This window comes from Rattus norvegicus, chromosome 4 (assembly GCF_021556685.1).
Source record: "Rattus norvegicus strain SHRSP/BbbUtx chromosome 4, alternate assembly SHRSP_T2T, whole genome shotgun sequence".
Taxonomy (NCBI): Eukaryota; Metazoa; Chordata; class Mammalia; order Rodentia; family Muridae; genus Rattus; species Rattus norvegicus.
This window is the reverse complement of record NC_141537.1, coordinates 89,042,229-89,064,143: the sequence shown is the minus strand read 5'-3', so window position 1 is coordinate 89,064,143 and position 21,915 is coordinate 89,042,229. Positions and strand designations below refer to the sequence as shown.

The window sequence follows — 21,915 nt, the reverse complement described above, 5'->3', positions numbered from 1 at the left end:
ACAGGGTGTGCTGTCTTACTGTTTCTATTGCAGTGATAAATATCAGGACCAAAAGCAATTTGGGGAGGAAGTGGTTTATTTCATCTTATAGCTTATAGTCCATCATGAAGGGAAGCACAGCAGGAACCTAGAGGCAGGAGCTGATGCAGAGACCATGAAGAAATGCTGCTTACTGACCTGCTCATCATTAGTTACTTAGCCAGGTTTCTTTCTTTTTTTTTTTCTCTAACCTAGCCTACTTTCTTTTTTTTTTAAAGATTTATTCATTTATTATATAGAAGTACACTGTAGCTGTCTTCAGATACACCAGAAGAGGGCATCAGATCTCTTTACAGATGGTTGTGAGCCACCATGTGGTTGCTGAGAATTGAACTCATGACCTCTGGAAGAGCAGTCGGGTGCTCTTAACCGCTGAGCCATCTCTCCAGGTCCCTAGCCAACTTTCTTATAGCACCAAGGACCACTAGCCCAGGGGTGATGTTACCCGCAACAAATTGACCGTCTGTATTAGTTAGGGTTTTATTTCTGTGAAGAGACACCGTGACCATGGCAACTCTTATAAAAGAAAACATCTAGTTGGGGCTGGCTTACAGTTCAGAGGTTTAGACCATTACTGTCATGGCGGGAAGCATTGCATCATGCTTGCAGAACATGGTGCTGGAAAGATAGCTAAGATTTCTACATCTGGATCCGCAAGCAGCAGGAAGCGGAATGTCACACGAGGCCTTGCTTGAGCGTCTGAGACCTCAAAGCCCAGTGACATATTTTCTCCAACAAGACCACACCTATTCCAACAAGGCTATACTTCCTGATGCTTTGTGAGCATCTAAGAGCCATTCCTTTCATATCCCCATAACTGCCCACACTAGTCATCAAGAAAATGCAGCACGGGCTTGCTCACAGACCAATCTGATGGGAGTATTTTCTCAACTGAGGTTCTCTCTCCCAAAATGACTGTAGTTTATGTCAAACAGACATAAAACTAGCCACTACAGGCGTTGATGTGGAGGACAAGATCACTTTCAAGTTGGAGCACAAGGAAAAAGAGCTGTGCCGAGCCGGCTTCTGATCTGCCACTTCTAAAGAAGAGAGAGCGCCTCTTTAGTGCAGGGAATCGTACAGAATTAGCAATGAGATGACCTAGTCTATCTCTGGAGTTTGAAGTACAGTGGGGAGGGGAGACATCATGAATGACAAAGGATTTCCAATCCTGTACAAGGAAACTGTACTGGATTCCTTCCTGCTGCTTAGAGATTTTGAGCAGTGTGCCAGACGAAGATAATGAGGCTGAATCATCCAACGGTTTCCAGAAACAAATGTTCCTTGAATACTCTCTGTCTGCCAGAATCATAAGAGGGAACAGTTTCATGTGGAAGAAATTCATCCAAATAAGTTGATTGCAGTACCATGTAATAAGCATTACAATTATAATAGAAACATTGCCTCATCCTTTTCAGCCTCCCTTTCCTTGGAATTACAAATCATGGGAGTCAAGTCTCCTTCTACTCTATGGGGTCTGGATAGCTAGCTCAGGTCATCAGGCTTGGCAAATAGGCAACTTTACCTGCTGAGTCCTCCCACGTTACAGTGTTTTTCATTTGTTTGGGGGTGGAAGGTCATTTTAAATTTCATTTACTTATTTTTATGTGTATGGGTATTTTGCCTGCATGTATGCTTATGTACTATGTGGATTCCTGGAATCCATAGAAGCCAAAAGAGGCCATTGGATCACCTGCAACAGGTTACAGGTGCTTATGATCTACTATAGGAATGCTAGGAATTGTGTCCAGATCCTCTAAATGTGTAGTCAGTGTTTTAAATCAATGAGCCATCTCCACTCCCACCCATACCCTTAGTTTTAAATAGCACTTTTAGAGTTACCAAGTGGGCTAAGGACATAGCACATTACTCAGATCTAGAAGAAAGTATACTAGTAGGGTGATTTCCACTGGTCCGAGGTGTATATCTGCAGGGTCTTTATTAATTGACTAAATATTATTATCAGTTTAAATAAGTTTTGTAAATTGTACCACCATCTCTGTGTGTTCCCGTGGGCCACAAAAACCTGGAGTATGCTGGGAACAGTGGACAGGATGACCCCTGGAACCAACGTCTCACTTGTTCTGTTCTTGTTTTTCAGGTGACAAAGACTGAGCGTCAGATTATGAAGCCACTATATGATCGGTACCGACTGGTCAAACAGATACTGTCCCGGGCCAGCACTGTCCCCATCATTGTGAGTACATTCTTCCCTTTCTGTTGGCAACCCCTGGTTATGCTACGAGCACTTGTCCTTGTTAGGTTTCAACTACAGCTATGATGAACACATGACCAAAAAAAGCAACTTGGAGAAGAAAGGGTTCATTTTCAGTTCATAGTTTATAGTGTGCTTTGAAGCGAAGTTGGGCAAGGGACTCTAGGGAGAAACCTGGAGGCAGGATTTGGTACAGAGGCCATGATAGAACATTACTTATTGACATGTTTTTCACGACTTACTTAACTTGCTTTCTTATACAACCCAAGATCAACTGCCGAAGAGTAGCACTTCCCACAATGGGCTAGGCTCTCTCATGTCAATCAAAAAAATGCCTCACAGATATGCTCCAGGCCAATCTAAAGAGACAGTTTCTCAGTTGAGGCTTCCTCCTCTCAGGTGACTCTAAACTGTGTCAAGTTGACAAAAACCAGCCCAGGGCCTTAACCATTACCATACTCATCACTGTGAGTATAACCTCCCCTTTCTTTCGGAAGAGCCCCGACTATGCTAATAGGATCCTAACCTGCATTCTCATCGAAGATTGGGTTGTAGTAGTTGCACCAGTCATTCATATCCATGCCCCATGGCTTGAGGAATGACTTGATCATATATACATTCCTCGGGCACACACAAGGCCAACACCTAAACCCATTCCTTAGAGACAGAGCTCAAGGTGTAAGGATGGATCTTCTGTGGGTCCTTCATTCCAAAGAGTTCCTCTCTGGTGCTATCTGTTTATAGTTTCTCCCCACTCCCTAAGACTGCTCCCCAAGGAGGACCCTGTAAGTGAGAAGGCCCTGATTTGGAGGCTATGAAGGTGGAGAGAGAGGAAGTAGCAAGTAGTTGGGGAAGCCAGTGGTTGGGAAGCTGCCTGGCCATGCCCCACATCCTTGAGATACAACTACTGTTAGCATCTGGATTTCATCTTGCCAAAGGGAATAACAGTTTTGTCTCTGGTTGTTGGCAGTATTTTAACACTGACAGACCTCTACCTACAGCCCACGAATTTCCTTCCTGGACTAGATCTAGTTAGGATGTTAGTGCCTGTTCATCTCTGAGAGAAGCGTTGAGCTTCCTCATCCTTGCTGCTGTCACAACCTGGATGTGATATCACTCCTGGGACATTTACTCTCTCTAGTTGCCACTCTTACCAAGCACTTCACTAAATCTTATGGTTCATTTCTTCATTTCCAGTCCTAGAGTATGTGCCTTCATTTTTCACACTTCTTTTAATAGTGGCCTGATTTTTACGAATGAGAGACAATCCAGAGACTCTAGGCAGGGGTAATTAAAGAACGTTCCTCTTCTGCAAATTTCCTGCAGAACAGACTAGTAAATCAAATGAGTTAATGCAAGGAGACATTGTCTTCTTCCACCACTTAGGAACACTCAGAGTTCCTAAATAGGGTGAACACAGAACAGATAAGTTCATTAACCTTTACATGTTCGTTTGACCTTGAGCTACTTTATTTTGCTCATGTAGATGCTGGGTGTAGGGAGGAGGGTGTGGGGATCAGTGCTTTTCTTAGGAGATTCCCAAGAGCTTGGTTAAATAAAAAAGAAGAAAAGAAAAAAAAACCCTTGTGCCTTCTTACTCTGTCCTCTGATTTGCAGGAAAGAAAAAGAACTTTACTGTGTTAGGTTTTCTTGGAAGCTTTTAGTGGGAAATGATTATAAAATGTAGTTAAAATACAGTAGTAAGTATTGACATGGTCAAAGAGACCATAAGCTATAAGGCCAGGAAAAAGGGTTCACAACATAACCTATTTGCTAACTCTTGTCATAGGGTTCCCCTTCCAGCAAACGGAGAAGCCCTTCGCTGCAGCCAATTATTGAGGGTGAAACTGCTTCCTTCTTCAAGGAGATAAAGGTGAAGAGCTTGGTGCTAACACTTCCTCACTGACCCCCCCTTGTCACCCTGTGTGACAGCCCTCCTTGGGTCTCGGTTCTAGTAGTGTTTCGTACAAATCAGTAACTACCTGAGCCAGCTGTGAGCAGTCACATCATATGCCTCTTATAGCCTTATAGCCAGTTTCCTTCCGTTCTGTGTTTATTTGTTCTGTTTTGCTTTTCCTTTGAGACTCATTTGTTTCACACCTCACCTTGTTTTGTTTTGTTTTGTTTTGTTTTGTTTGTAAAATCATGATTACTTTTTAGGAGTTATTTGGAGCTAAAGAGAAAAGTTAAACCCAAAGCAGAAGAAAGTTTTAAGAGCCCTGTTGTCTTTCTGTGACATTCTAAGCTGTTAGTGGTCATTTAGTCCCCAGAGTTAGGAATGATTATCTCAGAAAAACCTATTGAGGGCTAGCATTTGAAAGCCTCATTCTCTTGCCTGAGGTAAGATAAACCACACTACAATATCCAATTTTAATGTATCAGACAGACTGTGCTTGATAATCACATCACTAAATAGAATCTGAATTATGAGTGCAATACTGGACCACAAGGGCTAGTGTGCTATATTATATCTTGTAAAATTACACCTATTTTCTTACAATAGGCTTTGATATCAGTGAAAGGCAACAAGCTTTGTCTGCCTGGTAGTTTTACAGATGAACTGAATGTTGATAATTGAAGAAATCTGGGTAGTTTGTATATGAAAATTAGCATGCTTCTCTCAGCAGCATGTAATAGACTTATTACCAGGTAAAAACATGCTCTTGAATACGTGCAAGATGTGACACTTAGTAATTGCCTCATTAAATGAATGTAGATATCATAATGATGCTTTTCTTGGATGACGACATTCTACCCATTCTTATTCTTTGCCAGTCTTTTTAGAAGAATTTTTTTTTGTTGTTGTGGCTTATTGCCCACTGGCTCTCATCATGGTCAAAATTACAAGTAATTTTGCCATGGTTACACTACTTTTGTAAATACTGCTGTCATTTGGTTCATTTTGCTCTAATAGTACAGGGTTATTAACACGCTCTTGATATGTGCTAGCACAGTAGTTCTAATACAATTCACAATTTTGTGTGTTTGGAGATTAAAAGAAAAGACCAAGTCTAAATGGCTTCTTTAAAATGTATCCCCCATTCTACTTGCTTATGCCAGGACACTAGCTTGTATGAAATAGATCTAGTTTGAATTCTGAAGGTTCTGAAGGCCTTCAGCCCCAAATAAGCCCAGAGAACCCTCTAAAACACAGTGGAATAGGATTCTACTCTCAAGACCACAACTTTCAGAGCAGTGGCAGTGTGAGGCTGCATATTCCCTGAGCTGAGACTCAAAGGCAGCCTAGTAGTTTCCTAACCCGCTTCCATAACAAAGTAGAATACAATTAACTAATTACATAGCATGTACTTTTAGAATGGGTTAGTTTGATAAATGTAAAATAATAATGTAGCTAGTATAGCTCACTACATTCTACACACACACACACACACACACACACACACACACACACACACACACTTGGCTTTGCCACCTGGAAAGCCAGGGAGCACACATATGGTTTCTTCCCTTTATAGCTCTTTACACGTCTATAGTCATATGCTGCCCCACTCCCAACCCTGCTCCTTGCTTTAGAAACCTTTTCTCCAAGCTCCTACTCTGCCTTTCAGAATGTGGGTTTCAGGCTCTTCTTCAGCCACTGGCTCTGCTGAAAATGCACAGATCAGTTTCCCTGTTTCTCTCCAGAGCTAGTTTTATCCTAGTATGTTTCAGCCAGGAAAGTAGACAGAGCCAGGCCTCACTTTACTTGATGGCACAGGTCCTTTCAATTCTCCAAATCCTTGCCCATGTGACTGTCAATCGACAGCCAGTTTATTTTAAACTTTCATGTTGGCATTGTAGCAGGGTAACTGCTGTGGGAGGTTTCCTGGCCTCCACCCACCACTTCCCACCACCCCCTCTCATTTGTGATAGCCCTAAACGTCTTGAGATATGGCAGACACCTAGGGTATATAATCACCTCATTGAGATCTACTGTCCATGACCCACCTCTATGATTTCCACTGTGCTGAGGGATCATGTGATCTCCTGATGCTTTTCTGTGGATTCCTTATTGGCTGTCTGTCCCATGTTTTGTTTTTTGTTTTTTGTTTTGTTTTTTTCCCCCTTTTCTTAGCTTACTTGTAGAACCCTGAACTTTCCAGCTGTTTTTTTATACTGCTAGCAAGCTATATGAAATAAGCTAAATATGGATTCATATTCCAGCAAACTAAATATCCTTATCTACTCAGTGACAGATGCATGTGGCCAATACACCCTTTCTATCATCGTCTAAGTGACTGATAACGTTAATTGGTGGTTTCAGGAAAACAGCCCACTCTGTACTTTTCCCTTCATCATTTTAGCATCATGGCTGAAATTTTGATAATCACCTTTCCTTTTAATGGATCTGTTCACCTTGTCCTTTATCAAAATCCCGATATAACATTAGTCCTGTAAAGGAAAGGAAGCTAGTTTATGAAGGAGCCAGCACTAGGGAATTGGTCACTGGTCCTTCCCCAACTGCTGTATCTTGTCTATGCATTCTTTTGGGACTATACTCAGTATCTATCATTTATGATCTTATTTCACATCTATGCTTGGTATTTCATTTTCCCCGTGATTTTCCAAGGCCAATGAGAGTAGTTCTATTAGGTTCATCTGACAAAAGTTTCATAGCGCTTCCTATTCTCTCCAGACATTGGAATGTAATTAGGAAGACTTCAGAGATTTTATTTATTTTTATTTTATCTATTTACCATAATGCATATCTATGCACTGTGTATATCAGTGTCTTTGGAGGCCAGAGAGGGCACAAGGTCTTGGGGGACTTGTTACTGATGCGTGTGAGCTGATATGTGGGGACTAGGAATTGAACCTGGGTCCTCTGGAAGAGCAGCCAATCCTCTTATCCACTGAACCATCTCTCCAGCCCATTAGCAGAACTTTTAAACAATGAAATCTTACGTTCTTATTTGTAGCTTTCTTTAGTATCATTTGCCACCTGTAAAATGTTCATTCACAACTTTCTTTTAAATCTGAATTGCTGCACCCTTCATCGGGTTTGTTGAGAAGCAGCAGTATGCAGGCCGAAGTTCTGCCTGGGCTTCGAGTCTGTTCTCCCTCATCTTCTCCATGCAGGGGAGAAGGAGGAGAGGGGGCTAAGAGTTGTTGCCTGCCAGCTGTGTCTCGCCAAGTTCCAGTTGTACGCTATCTCAATTAAGTTTTATAAAAAAGGCATTGGTGGGAAGTCTTACTTCTACTTATAAACCGAAACTTTAAAATTATTTGCTTGAAAGTCAACTGTTGTCTGAAGTTTTAAAGTAATTTAAATTGAGAAGAACACTGAAGCACTGTTTCCTTGGGCCGAGCAGAGATTAAAGATGTAAAGCAGCTGAGGTAGGAAGTGCATCCTGGCTTGGTCCAGCTTTGCCTTCCGTACTTTCTCTCTCTCTCTCTCTCTCTCTCTCTCTCTCTCTTTTTTTTTTTTTTTGGTCTTGTTTTTTCGGAGCTGGGGACCGAACCCAGGGCCTTGCGCTTCCTAGGTAATCGCTCTACCACTGAGCTAAATCCCCAGCCCCTCCGTACTTTCTCTTGGTGCCATCATTTTAATAAAAGAGAAGAGAAAGCATGTGAATCTGGTTTATTGGGTGCTTATAATGGGAGCATTCTCCAAGATATGCTCAGAGTCTTACTGGGGTTGCCATGTCTCCAGGAACAAGAGGAGGGATCAGAAGATGACAGCTCCACAAAGCCCGACTTCACTGTCACTCTGAAAACAGACAGCAGTGCACATTGCTTTCTGGACCAACTTGAAGATGACGCCGATGGATTTATTTCACCAATGGATGACAAAATGCCATCGAAATGCAGCCAGGACTCAGGCCTTTCAAACCTCCACTCTGCTTCAATGTATGTTGTTTGGGCCATGGCATTAAAGTGGTTTAGTTCAAATAACAGTGTGAGGGTTGGTTTAGCCAAAAAAGCCACAAGTGACTTACCTAGGGTATGTGTGTACAGAGAAAATAATGATTTAAACTAATGAAAGGCCTAGTGGCTAAAGTAGAAGGACAAGTACGCTTGAGGCCAGCCTGGGCTAGAGGGAATTCTAGGTCAGTGTAGGGCTATAGAGTACTGGGAATGGGGTGATGATGGGGGTGGTCAGGGGACACTAGAGAGGGAGAGGGAGATGGAGAGAGAGAGTGAAGAAAGGAAGAGAGGGAGGAGGCGAGAAAGAGAGAGAGAAAGTGCAACGTGTTCATCAGTTTTCTCATATATCTTAATCCCAGATTACTTGAGGAAGTTTTGAGATCTTGCCTGAACAAGCGTGAGGTCTCTGAATGACGCTGTGGCTCTGTCAACCACAGCTCAGTTAATCCTGAGTAACAAATGTCACTTTGCTCTTTCTGAAAAATATATGACAAGGCACCCTGGGCTTCATAAAGACCTCATAATTCATAAGTAGCAAAATCCCCTAGGAGCCCCTAGAGCCTCACCTGCTTTCACCGTATGGGCAGTCAAGAGAAAGCACCCACAGTGACTTTTACATTGTTTTGTTTTCTTTCTCCACAACTCCTATCAAATCACTTGCTATTTACACGTAAAACGATCCGATTTAATTTTTTTTTTAATTTGCCTTTCTTCTTAGACCTGAACTCTTGGAATACCTTCAGGAAATAAGAGAAGAAAAGAAAATGATTCGAAAGAAACTTCATGATTTTGAAGACAATTTTTTCAGACAAAATGGGAGGTATGTATATGTTTCCTTGTTCCTCATTCTTATTCCACACGCCCTGCCCTCTCTTTCGGCTCCATCTGTGGGACATCTGCTCCATTCTCCTCCTAGGTCCTCTGGTTTATGCCTCAGAGATTTTCAATGAGACCATGTATATAGATGGATAGAGATTATAGATGAAGATGATATAGATAGAGATATAGACATGTAAGAAGACATTCTTCTCAAACAGTGTCCATGACCTATACCAAGTCTGCTAATATGCAAAACTAACCTGTCACATTAAATTCTCAGCTAAAATGAGTAACTTGGAACTGAGTTTCAAATTGACAGCATTGACTTTCTTCTCACGAAGCAAGAGGGAGGAAAATGATACTAGGAGATTTAATGACAGTTAAAAATCCAAAGTTGGACTGGGGATATGGCTCAGCTTGTACAAAGTCCTAGGTTCACACACATAAAACTAAAATAGCTAAGATGCTAGCGACCAAGTCTGAATGAAAACCATGTATGAAAAGCAGTGGTGAATTTGTCTGTCTAGTGGATACCTTGTTTGATCCAGTGAGTTAATCAAATAATAAGGTGTAATCAAATCAATAATGTATAATCAAATTGTCTACTAAATCTGCTGGGAAAGCCTTTGTCAGCGTCTTCCTCAGATCCCAACTGGAGCTCAGCGGCAAGATCAGGAGTCTCTCTTGTGTCTCTTATCCTAAACTGGTTTTACAGTAATTCCAATTAGGAAGAGTGTATATAGTTTCTTTAGAGCACTTTCATGCCCTGGGGTGTGAAGAAATACAAGAACTATAGCAATTAACCTTGACGTTGGGACTGTGTTATATCCTACTTTAGTTGAAACATTACATAATTGTATTTTTGGATTTCTGACTTAGATCTACTGTACAATAATATTTCTAAAGATTTTTTTACACATTTGTACCTAAGTGTGTATTTATACCTAAATGTGTATTTATAACTACATGTGTTTGCATTTCACCCCACTACATACCCACAGACTATTGAGAAAATTTTTCTGAGAAGACAACAGAAATAATTCCTAAAATAATAACAATAGCTAATGAAAGAGTTAATTTAATATTGTTACAGTGTTGGTTTGATGTTTCTGTCCATATGCCTTTCATTTTCACATTATTCTCACATACTGTGTATAGAATTCTACACATGAACCATATACTGTGGAGCGTGAAGAAGGCTTAAGAAAGTCTAAATTGTGTTGGTGCCACCTTGATGGAAGAAAAAAAAAGACTGTCTTGGAGTGGCTTAAACCAAGAGTGAGCATAACTTTGAATTCTCCACTCCTCCCCTTATGAAGGGCTTTGTCCTATGTTTGTTGAATAGCCCAGAAAATCTGGCATCAGAAAGGGACACAGATTCACTCATCTTAATTGATTTTTCATCAGAGTTTACCAGGGAAAAATTTACTTTATGAACCCTAATGACCCAGAAGAGCACTCAAATCCACAAACAAATGTTATTATACCCACAGATTGATGCCAGCATTTATGGTGGATACTTCTTTTCCTTAAGTTTGCTTTCAACCTATTGGCCTCTTTCAGTAAATGATTCCCATCACACACACACACACACACACACACACACACACACACACAATTCCGAGATAGAGAACATATAATTTAAGGTTAAAGCTATGCCTTTGGCTTATTGTGTAAAAGCTAAGTGGGAACTGCAAGGCACAGTTAGCTTAATGACATTGTTTTCTTAAGGGGAAGTCAAACTTAAAAAACAGACCGAATTCACAGTAGGGAACCAGATTGAGAACAGTTTTAAATGGCCTCAGAGCACACTATTAACTTGGTTGCAAATCTGGCCAAAGTCCAGCTTCTGAAGGCTAGAAGCATTTTTAGAAAAAGCTATTTCCACAATGAATGGTAGAAATTGACCAATCATTACTCAAGTTTAGAACAACGAGGACCAAATAACATTATAGCATCTTGAGAATGAGAAGCCCCTCCCAGAACATGATGGTGACTGGGTAGAGATATTTTTCTTAGGCCTCATTCCTGCTTCTTCTAAAGAGCTACTTAGAATCCTTCACCGAAGCAAGGCAGACATGAATAAAATCAGTTTCATTTGTTCATAAAGCCTTCCACTGTTCCTCTTGCCCATTATTTTTCTCTGTTATGAAGAGAAAAGGAAGCAGGCATTGGAATGCTTGCTACATGTATTCCATAGGGACCACTAGTTTGGAGAGATGATATTTCTTGGTCTGCTCTGCCTGCTCTGACTATATCATATATACAAGAATATAGACAGTAGATCCTTGTGGTCAAGCTGTTGTGAGAGTTGAGTTAGATCATGGCTATAAAGTACTGTGTGCCTCACGAAAGCTTTATACTAGTACTACTGCATATAAGTTTGCATATAAAATTACCGAGCAAACTACAAATACTTAGCACCATGTGACCAGTTCACAAAAGCACATTTCAAAGTGTGCTTCACATTTCAAAAGCAAGTATTTAAGTAGGACTATGAACTCTTCTTGAAATATTTACAAATTGTGGGTGTGTTGATTGCTGATTGGAAATTTGATTGGGTGAGCTGTTAAGAGCACGTGCTGCCCTTGCAGAGGACTCGGGTCTGGTTCCCACATGGCAGCTCATAATCATCCACAATTCCAGCTATAGGAGATACAACTTCCTCTTCTGAGCATGCAGGTGGGTACACTTGTGCATATACATATGCAGGCAAAACACATGCATATAAAATTAAAAATCAATAAAACTTAGAAAGATAATTTAATGGTTCATTTGATGAAAGATATAACATTAAGGAAATATTAAGAATTGTGTGGTTTAGTTTCATGTCAACTTTTTACAAGCTAGAGTCATTTGAGATGAGAGAACCTCAGTTGAGAAAATGCTGCCACCAAACCTATAAACATGCTTGCATTTTCTTGATTGATGGGTGGTACGGGAGGGTCTAGCTCAATATGGGCATGCTGCCCCTAGCCTAGTGGTTCTGGTTATAAGATACCAGTTGAGCAAGCCAAGAGAAGCAAGTTACTAAGTTCAACCCTCCATGGTTAGCCTCTTCAGTTCCTGCCTCCCTATTCCTGCCTTTAGTCCCTAGCCTGACTTCCCTTCATGATGGACTGAAATAAAACCTTTCTTCTCCAAGTTGCTTTGGTCATAGTATTTTATCACATCAATAGAAATCCTAAGTAATCCCCTAGTAAATCAAGAATGAAATATTTTTTGTTTATGCTGAATAAAATATTACTGTGAAATGATACTTTAAAATCAATAGACAATCTCTGCATTTCTTAGTCATTTGTGAGGACCTAGTAGATCCTAGATTAACTTTATAGGCCCCCAAGTTTCATGGCACCTCCAGAAAAGAACCACTTTGCACTTGTCTGAATCTAGCCTCAGATACCAAGAACCAAATTATCAACACTGATTTTAGACTGATAGAATATGTAGTTTCCAGATGATAATCCCTGATGCATAGTATCCTTCAGAACTGGCAGAACATGATCCTCAGTTTCTCTTTTCTTTGTTTCCTCTAGAAATGTCCAGAAGGAAGACCGTACTCCAATGGCTGAAGAATACAATGAATATAAGCACATAAAGGCGAAGCTACGTTTGCTGGAGGTGCTCATCAGCAAAAGAGACGCTGATTCCAAATCCATGTGAAAGGCTGGTGGTGTGGATGACAGTTCTCCCAGAAAAGAACAGCTCTGGAAGGCAGCAGCCTTGGAGCTGTACTTACAAAGAAGGCAATCCCCTGCCTCTGACCTATCAGATTGTCTCCGGCTTCCATTGCCTGCCTTAGAAACTGCCTGCATGGAAGATGCCAGTGTGTCCTGACTACAGGATTTTATATGTCAACACACACTGCAGTAGGAACTTCCCTGACATGAGCAGCGATTAGACACCATCAGACTCAGCAGATAACCTGCTCTTCTTCCCTGACAACTGAGAAACATGAGGCCATTCTAAAACTGTGACAGACACAAGCTCAGGACTTCCCTTGCAGAACCTGCTTGTTGTAGAGGTCTGTGTTGGCCCTGGACCCCACCACATGGTTGACCATGCATCGGCACACTATTTGCTGCCTTGGCCATTTCCCAAGCTGTACTTACTCCCGCAAATCCATTTCTCGTTAGCTCTCAGGTAGATGGAAGCTGCATGCACCCAGTGGCAGGGCAGTTATTTCATTGATTCGATCTGTCAGCTGACAGACTTTAAGTCCCTGCCTCATACCTGTGTATGCTGAGGACAGAGTGACAACACAAATAGCTATGCAGATGGTATTTTAAAATCAGGTGACAGCAGAAGAGCCTGAAAACTCTTCAAGACACTGACTGCACTTTCCAGTCTCAGACATGGATGTCGGATCCAAAATGAGGCTGGTGTTCCTATGATAACCTGTTTGGGGCTCAATTTTGTTGTTGCACTAGCCAAACAAAGGAGTCTTGCTTCATTACTAGACTAGGTATAGAGTATCAGGGGAGAGAGGGACTCTGTATCCGTCTCTTAAACTTACCAGAGCATAATTTTTCTACGAAAGTAAATCTGCACTAAAATTCCTAAATGGATGGGTAAGATGTAGCCCTAAGAGCTCAACTCACTCTCGAGGCAGAATCTAGATCACACTGTTTTCAAGATGATACATAAACAAAATGGTGTGTGGCCAATTTTGATGCTGTGGATTTTTTTTCCAAAGACTATGTCACAAAGCTGTCTATATTAGACATTTTGGAGGGACCAGGGAACTTAAGACCACACACACACACACACACACACACACACACACACACACACACACACACACACACCATTCATCTCTTCTGTGGTCCTGCTGTCACTCTTGTGATGTGTTCTTTCTTTTCATCTACCATGTCCGCCTGAAGAGCGCAGCCTTGCTTTTGCAGGCGTGTGACAGCCTTGCCTTTGGAAGGCTGCACTGTAGGTTGGGCAGGCAGCAGGGAGACCCTGTTCTGTTTAGAGAGTCACCGTCAACAGGGTACAGTGTTAATGAGGAGAATGGAAAACTATCACCAGTTGCAATGATAACACATGTTTGAGGGGTCTCAGTCAGGTGATTTTCAGCACTGCTCCCCACTGTGGCTCTGTCACCAGGAGGCTCTTTCATTAACAGGGGTGGGGTGGGGTGGGTGGAGGATTCCTTCAGTTCTGCTTTTACAAGTAATCCCAATAGCAGCATGAGCTATGTGTTGGCAATACTCTGTTTTTATCCACACACTTAAAAGACGATACATGATCCTACAAATTTCAATGTACATGAAGATGTAGTTTGATATTCTTAGCTCTGCTGTTTACATTTGCTATGATTTCAAGGAGTTATACTATGAATAAAATTATGTAATGTAGGATGTTTTCTATTTTTGAGGCCTGAACATGAATCATTCACATGACCAAAAAAATGTATTTTTAAAAAGAAATCCATGTCTAGTCTGTAATTTTTAAGTACTTAATCTCCTAAGGAAACTGGAACAACACAAATCAACACCAGTTAACTTTTAAAGCACATCTGCTTAAGAGTATTGTTTTGAAAAGAATGCGCTAGAGATTTCTTTTTTAAAGCTGCATACAAATGAGAAGCTATTAGATGTTCTGAAATTTATCGTTTGCACCAAAGGTAAATGAACTAAGATTTATTTGGGACTTCCCATTCAGTTTTATGTGATCAATAAAATACCAAGTTATTGGAAAATAAATCATGTATGAAATATCACGGTTTCCTTCATAATTCCTAACTTATTTTCCTCACAAGATGGAGCCCAAATGAAGGTGAGAGCTGTGTTTACCCCAGGTCTTCTCACAAGGCATATTACTCAGCGGTTTCTGGCTCTGCAGGAAATGTGGGGGAAATTGGTTTCCATGGCAACTGTCTCTGCAGCTCTTCATCTCCTAGCACTAGAGGCAGCATCTTAATTGGCCTCACACAAACAGAATGCTGTAGACTAGGGATTCTCTTTGGGCTCGTGGGAATGTGCACGTATATTTGCACATAGCAACAAAAATACTGAGGATTATGTAAGAGTAAGCTTGACTATGTGATCACAGAGTAGCAGCAGAGGCATGTAATATTCGGAAATCATTGCTTTTATCGTGTTCAGTCTGGAGTAAACATCGAAATAGATTTGTATATTATTCAGTATCTTGTCGTTATGGCATTGGATATGCCACTTCTTATTCAAGTCAGACTTTACTTTTTAAGACACAGTGGCCCCAATGTTTCAGATAAAGGCTCTCTTTGAAGTTTTAGAAATCTTTGTAGGCGTTTTAGCACAAGCTTAGTGGTCTCCGTGCAAGATCAAGTCAGATCTCAAATCAAAGAGCTAGGTTTTGGGGTTTTGTTTTGTTTTTTAAAGACTTCACTATGAGTCTTAGATTTCTTCAGGTTGGTTGCCAATTTTTAAAGCTTAGCCTTACTTTCAGTCAAAAGATTAATATTCACAACAGATCTGCTGTCAGCCATGACTGTAGCAGAGAGCAATTCCACTTTGTCTCATTCTGATGCAACACTTATGAAGCAGGTACAGTCTCTTGCAGGCTAGGACTACTCTCTGCACCTGACTTGTTTAGAACACGACCAATAGAACCAGTTCCTGCTGGTATCCTCAACCCTATCAGTCTTAGAGCCCTGTCCGCTGACTAAACTGTGAACAGGGTTGAGCCTGCAATTCTCTGTAAGGTAAAGGCTCAGAGTGGAAGAATAAAATTGCTATGATACCCTGTCTTGGCCAGTTTTCAGTGGAGAAAACTGGATGGAGCAGCAGCCATCACAGATGTTCAAGAGGAATGTCATACATTTAAACTTGATTTTCAAAAGAGATTCAAACTTCCGTAAGATGGTGTTGACAATATGTGTACCACAGACTGCTGTGTGAAAAGCTAATTGTAGTCTAAATTCTGTTTTGCATTCATGGATGTTTCTTCCAGGACACTTACATCCTCTGTGCTCCCCCAGACCCAAGTCAAGCAAGGTGGAGTTCCTGCTGAGATCAGTCAGTGCCCATGGGATGTTTTTTCAGTGTCCACTTGGTTAAAGCATTAGCGAGGGGGAAAACTGTACCCTGAATGTTGAAGCCACATCTAGAATGTTTTAATTTCCTTCATTGATGCAATTGTGTTCAGTTGACCTTAAAATGCTCTAAAGAGAACATTTTCTCAAATTAAAAAAAGAAAAACAAGGAAAGAAGAGAGAGAAAAAAAGGAAGGAAGGCAGGAAGGAAGGGAGGGAGGGAAGGAGGGAGGGAGGGAAGAAGGGAAGGAGGGAGGGAGGAAGGCAGGGAGGCAGGAAGGCAGGGAGGGAGGGAGGGAGGGAGGAAGATAAGAACAAGTCAACATGTTTTCAAATTGCTCCACCAGCAGGGTGGCTACAAACGCTGGCCAATATAGGAGGTTCCAAACAAGTATAACACGCACAACTCAACACTGCACTTATCACAGGTCACTGCCCCATGATCATAGCACGTATATGGATATAGACCAAGGCCCGAATTGCAGATAGACATAGATGTGTATGTGAAGGGAAAGTCTATGCACATTAGCAATTCTGTATTATTTTGAAGGATCATGTTTCTAAAAAAATGCCTCATGATTCCCAGAATGGTGCCAACCACAGTCAAGTGCATGGCCCAAGGAATCAGTTTCTTGACAGATCTATTTCTCCATTTGGAAGCATGAAAAAAAAAAAAAGAAAACCAGAAATGGGTAAAATGTCACTAATATGAACCTGGAACAATATTTACATGAGATATAAACAGAAAAATATTTAAATATCCAATGTCCTTAAAAAAGAGAAATCGAATTCAAACCATTATGTACATTTTTTACACCTGACTGCTTTTTGTATTTAAAAATATTATTTTTAAATGTAGAAGCTCTAAGATTTGTTTCAGCATCACGTGACTGAGCTGCTGACAGGGTGTGACCTTTCCCTTCTTGTAGGATCTAATGCTGGTTCACTCGAGTTCCTCCAAAGCCTCATGAGGATTTTGTTTTAGTTATGTCTCCAGAGAAGGAGGGTACTACAAGGAGAAATAAATTGTGCACATGTGGTAGTCAGTGCAAAAGCTCAAAAAGCAGGTGCTACTTTCTACCAGCTGCCTTTCAACTATTCATAAGAGAGCTGAAGGGGTGCAGAAACAAAGCAAATTCTACCTAAGGATAATTCTCTTTTATTAAGTACATTTCCAAAGTCTACAAGACCTCCTTAGGTACACGGTTTAGGCATTTACTATTCTGAAATTGAACAGGGACAATAAAAAGTTTGGAGAAAATGCATTGCATCTATGTGAACATCTCAGCTATTCGAGTCACCTGGAAGGCCAGGTGCCACACAGCACCTGCTCCCTGAAGGGACGTCTCAATTGTAGGCACAGGACTCTGTGCCCCAGTGACTGAGGTGACCCAGTCCTCCAGTGGTAGAAGACATGGGAGTAAACCTCATATTGTTCATATTGTATATACTCCAAGTTGAGTAAAATGATCTAAGTGGAAGGACCTTGTCATACTGCTGACATGAGTAACTTCAAAGTGCTTCGACAATATTTAGTTCCATTATTCCAAATCTGAGATCCACCTGATGTATTTTAGTTTTTCTTCAATGGGAGCAAAGTAATAAAGTTGGGAAAAAACGATAGGTGGCATTTAGTGAAACTGTTCCTTCAATACTTTGAAGTTTCTTTGTGTGTGCATGTGTGCGTTATATATGCTATACATACGTAAGTGTAGCAGTAAAGAATGCCAGAGTAGGACAGGGTGCTGGAAACTTCCTATCATTCGCCACTTGATTGCCTTCAGACAAGTTCTCTCAATGAACTGCAAGCTCAACTACCAGCGACTTTTTGAGATCTGCCTGCTGTTTCCCCTCCCAGTGCTGGCGTTAGAGGGATGCACAGCCATTCCCAGATGTTTATGTAGGAGATGGAGATCCGAACTCAGATCTGAATGCTTTCAGAGCAAGCAGTGGACCCACAGAGCCGATGCTGATTCTTTTGAGGGAGGACAAAGTTAAGAGAGCTCAGATTCACACAGGTCTACAGCTCCTGTCAACTGCTCGATGCATTCTGATGTTCACCTTGCCCTCTGCCCTGGCCATGTAGTGCTTGTACTTTGCAAAGCTGGTGACCCGAACAGAATGTTGCAATGTGACCTACCGGTGGAGGAAGGGCTCACTGGGGAAGGGAAATGAGACCATGGTGGCTTTATCACTGCCTCTCTGGAATGGATTCAGCACCTTGTAAGACAAAATTTACCAGTGTTACCTCTAAGCTAAGTCAGCTTGCCAAGGCTGAACTTATACCCACTAAGCCAAATCCAAATTCCCTAGTGCATTTGAGAGTCCTGGCATGCAGATGGGAGATTTGGCAGGAGCGGAGGTGCTGACAGCTCGGTTCTCCCTTGTCTATCCAGCTACACAGCTTACTACCACGAGATCAGCATGGCACAAAACATGGTGAGAAGCAAATCTCTTGGACCACTCAAATTCCTAGCAGAGCCCATGTGTGTTTGTGTCATATGCAGTCATGAATTCTGAAGTTCTCAAAAGCTATTCAAAACTATGGTTCAATCTTTAGACTCTCCTTCTGGGCATGCAGCTTTGACTACTACTTGGTAAGACATTTTGAGATACTGACATTTTTAATTCTTTTTCTTTTCCTTTATTGGATATTTTCTTTATTTACATTTCAAATGCTATCCCCTTTCCTAGTTTCCCCTCTGAAACTCTCTATCTCATCCTCCCTCCCCCTGCTTCTATGAGGGTGTTCCCCCACCTGCCCACTCTCTCTCTCCATCTCACTGTCCTGGCATTCCCCTATACTGGGTCATCAAGCCTTCACAGCACCAAGGGCCTCTCCTCCCACTGATGTTTGACAAGGCCATCCTCTGTTACATATGCAGTTGGAGCCATGGGTCTCTCCATGTACTCTTTGGTTGGTGTTTTAGTCCCTGGGAGTTATTAAGGCTCTGTCACAGCCTGACAAACACAGAAGTGGATGCTCGCAGCCAACCATTGGATTGAGCATGGGGTCCCCAATGGAGGAGTTAGAGATAGGACTGAAGGAGCTGAAGGGGTTTGCAACCCCATGGGAAGAACAACAATATCAACTGACACTTTTCTTTAACTGGTACTTCTGAGGCCCTGACAATCACTGTATATGATAGGCACAGTGAGGGAGGGGAGAGGGGTAGCAGGTAAAAGAGTACTCCTCACACCAGAAAAAAACATGTGACTGAGCTCCTGGGATGCCACCTCAGTGAGGGCTTCGGGATGAGTGCTATAGCTCAGAAAGGGCTACAGGATTCCGGATCTCAGGACAGGCCTTAAACTAATGCTTGCTCACTGACATGGTGCTTGTCCAGGCTTCAGGAGGGTGCAAACTGCATGCTGTGGATCTATAGAAACGAGCAGTTCCACAACTAATCCAATCTCCTGAGTAACAAGAAACAACCCACTTGACAATACCCAGAGACGGAATGCTACAGGTGCTTCAGGACCCCACTGCATGATCTGGATAGAGTATTTATCCTCCAAGAGCCTCTGTTTCATTATATGAAAAATGCAAATGATTGTGTAACTTGCTTTACAGGTTGTTGTAGGCTCAGTGTTGTGTCAGTATTGAAATAAAGTATTTTTGTAGTCCAGCAACACATTCTGAAAACTTTCAGAACAGGCATTGTACTTCCCAAGATCACTTGACATCCTACTCCCCATCACCCTCTTCTTGTTTGTATGTTAGAAACACTCCAAGAATGGATCAGTGTGGAGGAAAGGATTCAATTATGTGTTTGTGTGTGGTGTGTGCATGTTATCCATGTGTGCTTATGGTGTGTATGTATGTTTATACATGTACATATGTGTGTGTATGTATGTGGGTGTATATACATGTGTGTTATACATGTTTTATTGTGCACATGTGGGTACATGCATACATGTATAAACATGTGTGTGTGTTTGTGTTTGTGTGTGTGTGTGTGTGTGTGTGTGTGTGTGTGTGTGTGTGTGTGTGTGTGTGTAGGCCAAAGGTCCACCTCAGGATGTGAAGATGAGCAAGATTTTATGGAAACAGTTAAACAGGTAACCAGTTCTGTTGGGGAAAAAACCAACCTATCACTATTCTCAAACACCATGGCTGATTTCTCAGAAGGATTAATGCTTACTAAATTCCCTCACTAAGCAGGGGAAAACTTATAAGTATACTTCTTCCTAAACCTTTTGGGAGGCCCAGATCTGTTCAGACACATCAACAGAACGAACTGAGATGGTTACAGAGACCAATGTGGAAAAAAACGTCTGAGTCCTGTGGAGTGAATGCAAAGAAGTAACCTTTGAATGAATTTCTGGACACCTTAGATGCCCTGAAGTTTATTTCAGGATGTATTTTTAAACTAAAAAGTAACTGTACCCTGGGAGGGGTAGTCTGCTATAATTTTGCCAAGCTGCCTAAGGAGCACCCTTCCACAGCCTGTGGCCATGACCCAGTCAGGGAAAGCTCTTGGGGTCTTCCACTCTTTCACCATATGGAGGTAGAGCCAGCTGAGGACCATGCCTGCCTGAGGCCAGCACCAGGGCAGCTTTCAGATTCAAATTATACCACAATCTTGTCCCTTCCCACCCCTAACGTTACCTCAGAAATCACTACACCCAAATGTCTACTCTGAACACTCTGGTAGTGTGACTTGAACTTGAGAGTCCTTCAATTCAGGGACAAAAGGTCAAGAGATCTATTTTTAACAAGCAGCTTTGTCAATGTTCTGCCAGCCCTGCAGGACCTGCAGCCAGAACCTACTTGGCCCTGTCTGTTGGCTTTCATCCTGGAGAACACGGGCCTCTGAGGAGCCAATAGGGAACAGCCTTATTTACAAATCTGCTTTTGCTATCTTCCTCCTAATCTGTAAGAAAAGGGGACCACGAAAGACCAGTCTGGCTATTAGTGTCTGGCTCCACTTTAATTCTTACTTAAGTTTGTCAGGAAGTTTAACACCAGTGGGAACTGAATCCATAATTATCATAAATTGTACCTAACTCTCATGGGATTAGACTGAGGGAAATCAGCTTTCGAAAGATCTGAAGAGCATGTGATTCTGCACTCTGCCAAGCACCCAATCACTCTGTTAGGAAAGAAAAAGAAGCTGACATCTGAGTTACCTCTACTGGTGCTACATTAAGTAAGAGTAGACATCCCATTATTCTGGAAAGAGGCAAAGTACAAGTGAGAAAGCCTGCATGGACAAGTCTGGGGAGAGACGAGGCCTCAGTCTACACAGACCTGGCAAAGTCAAGAGAGAGATGAGGTCTCAGCCTACACCAGCACGCATGAGTCTGGGAGGAAACAAGGCCTCAGCTCACATCAACATACATAAGTCTGAGGAGAGATGAGGCCTCAGTCCACACCAGCACTGGCACTTTTACCCACACCTGTTGTGCTGCAGGGTCTGGTATCTTCCTCAAGGAAAGGCTGGTTAGATGCTAGGTGTGACAAGCTGTCCACCCACATCCCACCATCAGCCCAAGAGCCAGAGACCAATGTTTGTATGTTCGTTACATGGCTGCACTATTGCAGGGTTTAATAATTTCTCTTTTCCAAGAACCTAGACTGGAGAGGCTTAACAGTGTGTCCTACATCACTTCCAACTGAACCCTGGTCAGTTTAAGCCAAAGGGAGACTCTTAACCTTTTCTAAAGATAAAGCAACCTGCTGTCTCATCCAGTTCAACAAGATAACAGAAGCAGTGACACACTGTTCAATAATAACTCAATGTTAATTGTCTCAACTCCTCAATAAAGAGACACAGGCGCAGACTGGATCAGAAAACAGGATCCATCTTTTCAGTACCTCCAAGAAACACAGCTCCGTGACCAATGATATGACAGATACCACCTGAGGGTAAAAGGATGGAAAAACAGACTATTCTAATATCTGGATAGACTGCCAACAAAAGTTAACCAGAAGGGATAAGGAAAGATA

The 21,915-nt window shown here is 41.8% G+C and overlaps 1 protein-coding gene across 6 annotated transcripts in view; it reads left to right on the top strand.

The window, feature by feature from the left end:
- The window catches only part of Fam13a (family with sequence similarity 13, member A), a 92,291-nt gene extending 77,625 nt beyond the window's left edge, over positions 1-14,666 (top strand). For 5 of the 6 annotated variants that reach the window (XM_087658130.1, XM_087658128.1, XM_087658127.1 and 2 more), the window contains 5 exons: positions 2,141-2,236; positions 4,044-4,127; positions 7,908-8,104; positions 8,841-8,942; positions 12,478-14,666. In XM_087658130.1, coding sequence (XP_087514256.1) covers positions 2,141-2,236; positions 4,044-4,127; positions 7,908-8,104; positions 8,841-8,942; positions 12,478-12,604 — 606 coding nt within the window. In that variant the 3' untranslated portion in view covers positions 12,605-14,666. 6 annotated transcript variants of the gene reach the window in all.
- The last annotated feature ends 7,249 nt before the right edge of the window (positions 14,667-21,915 follow it).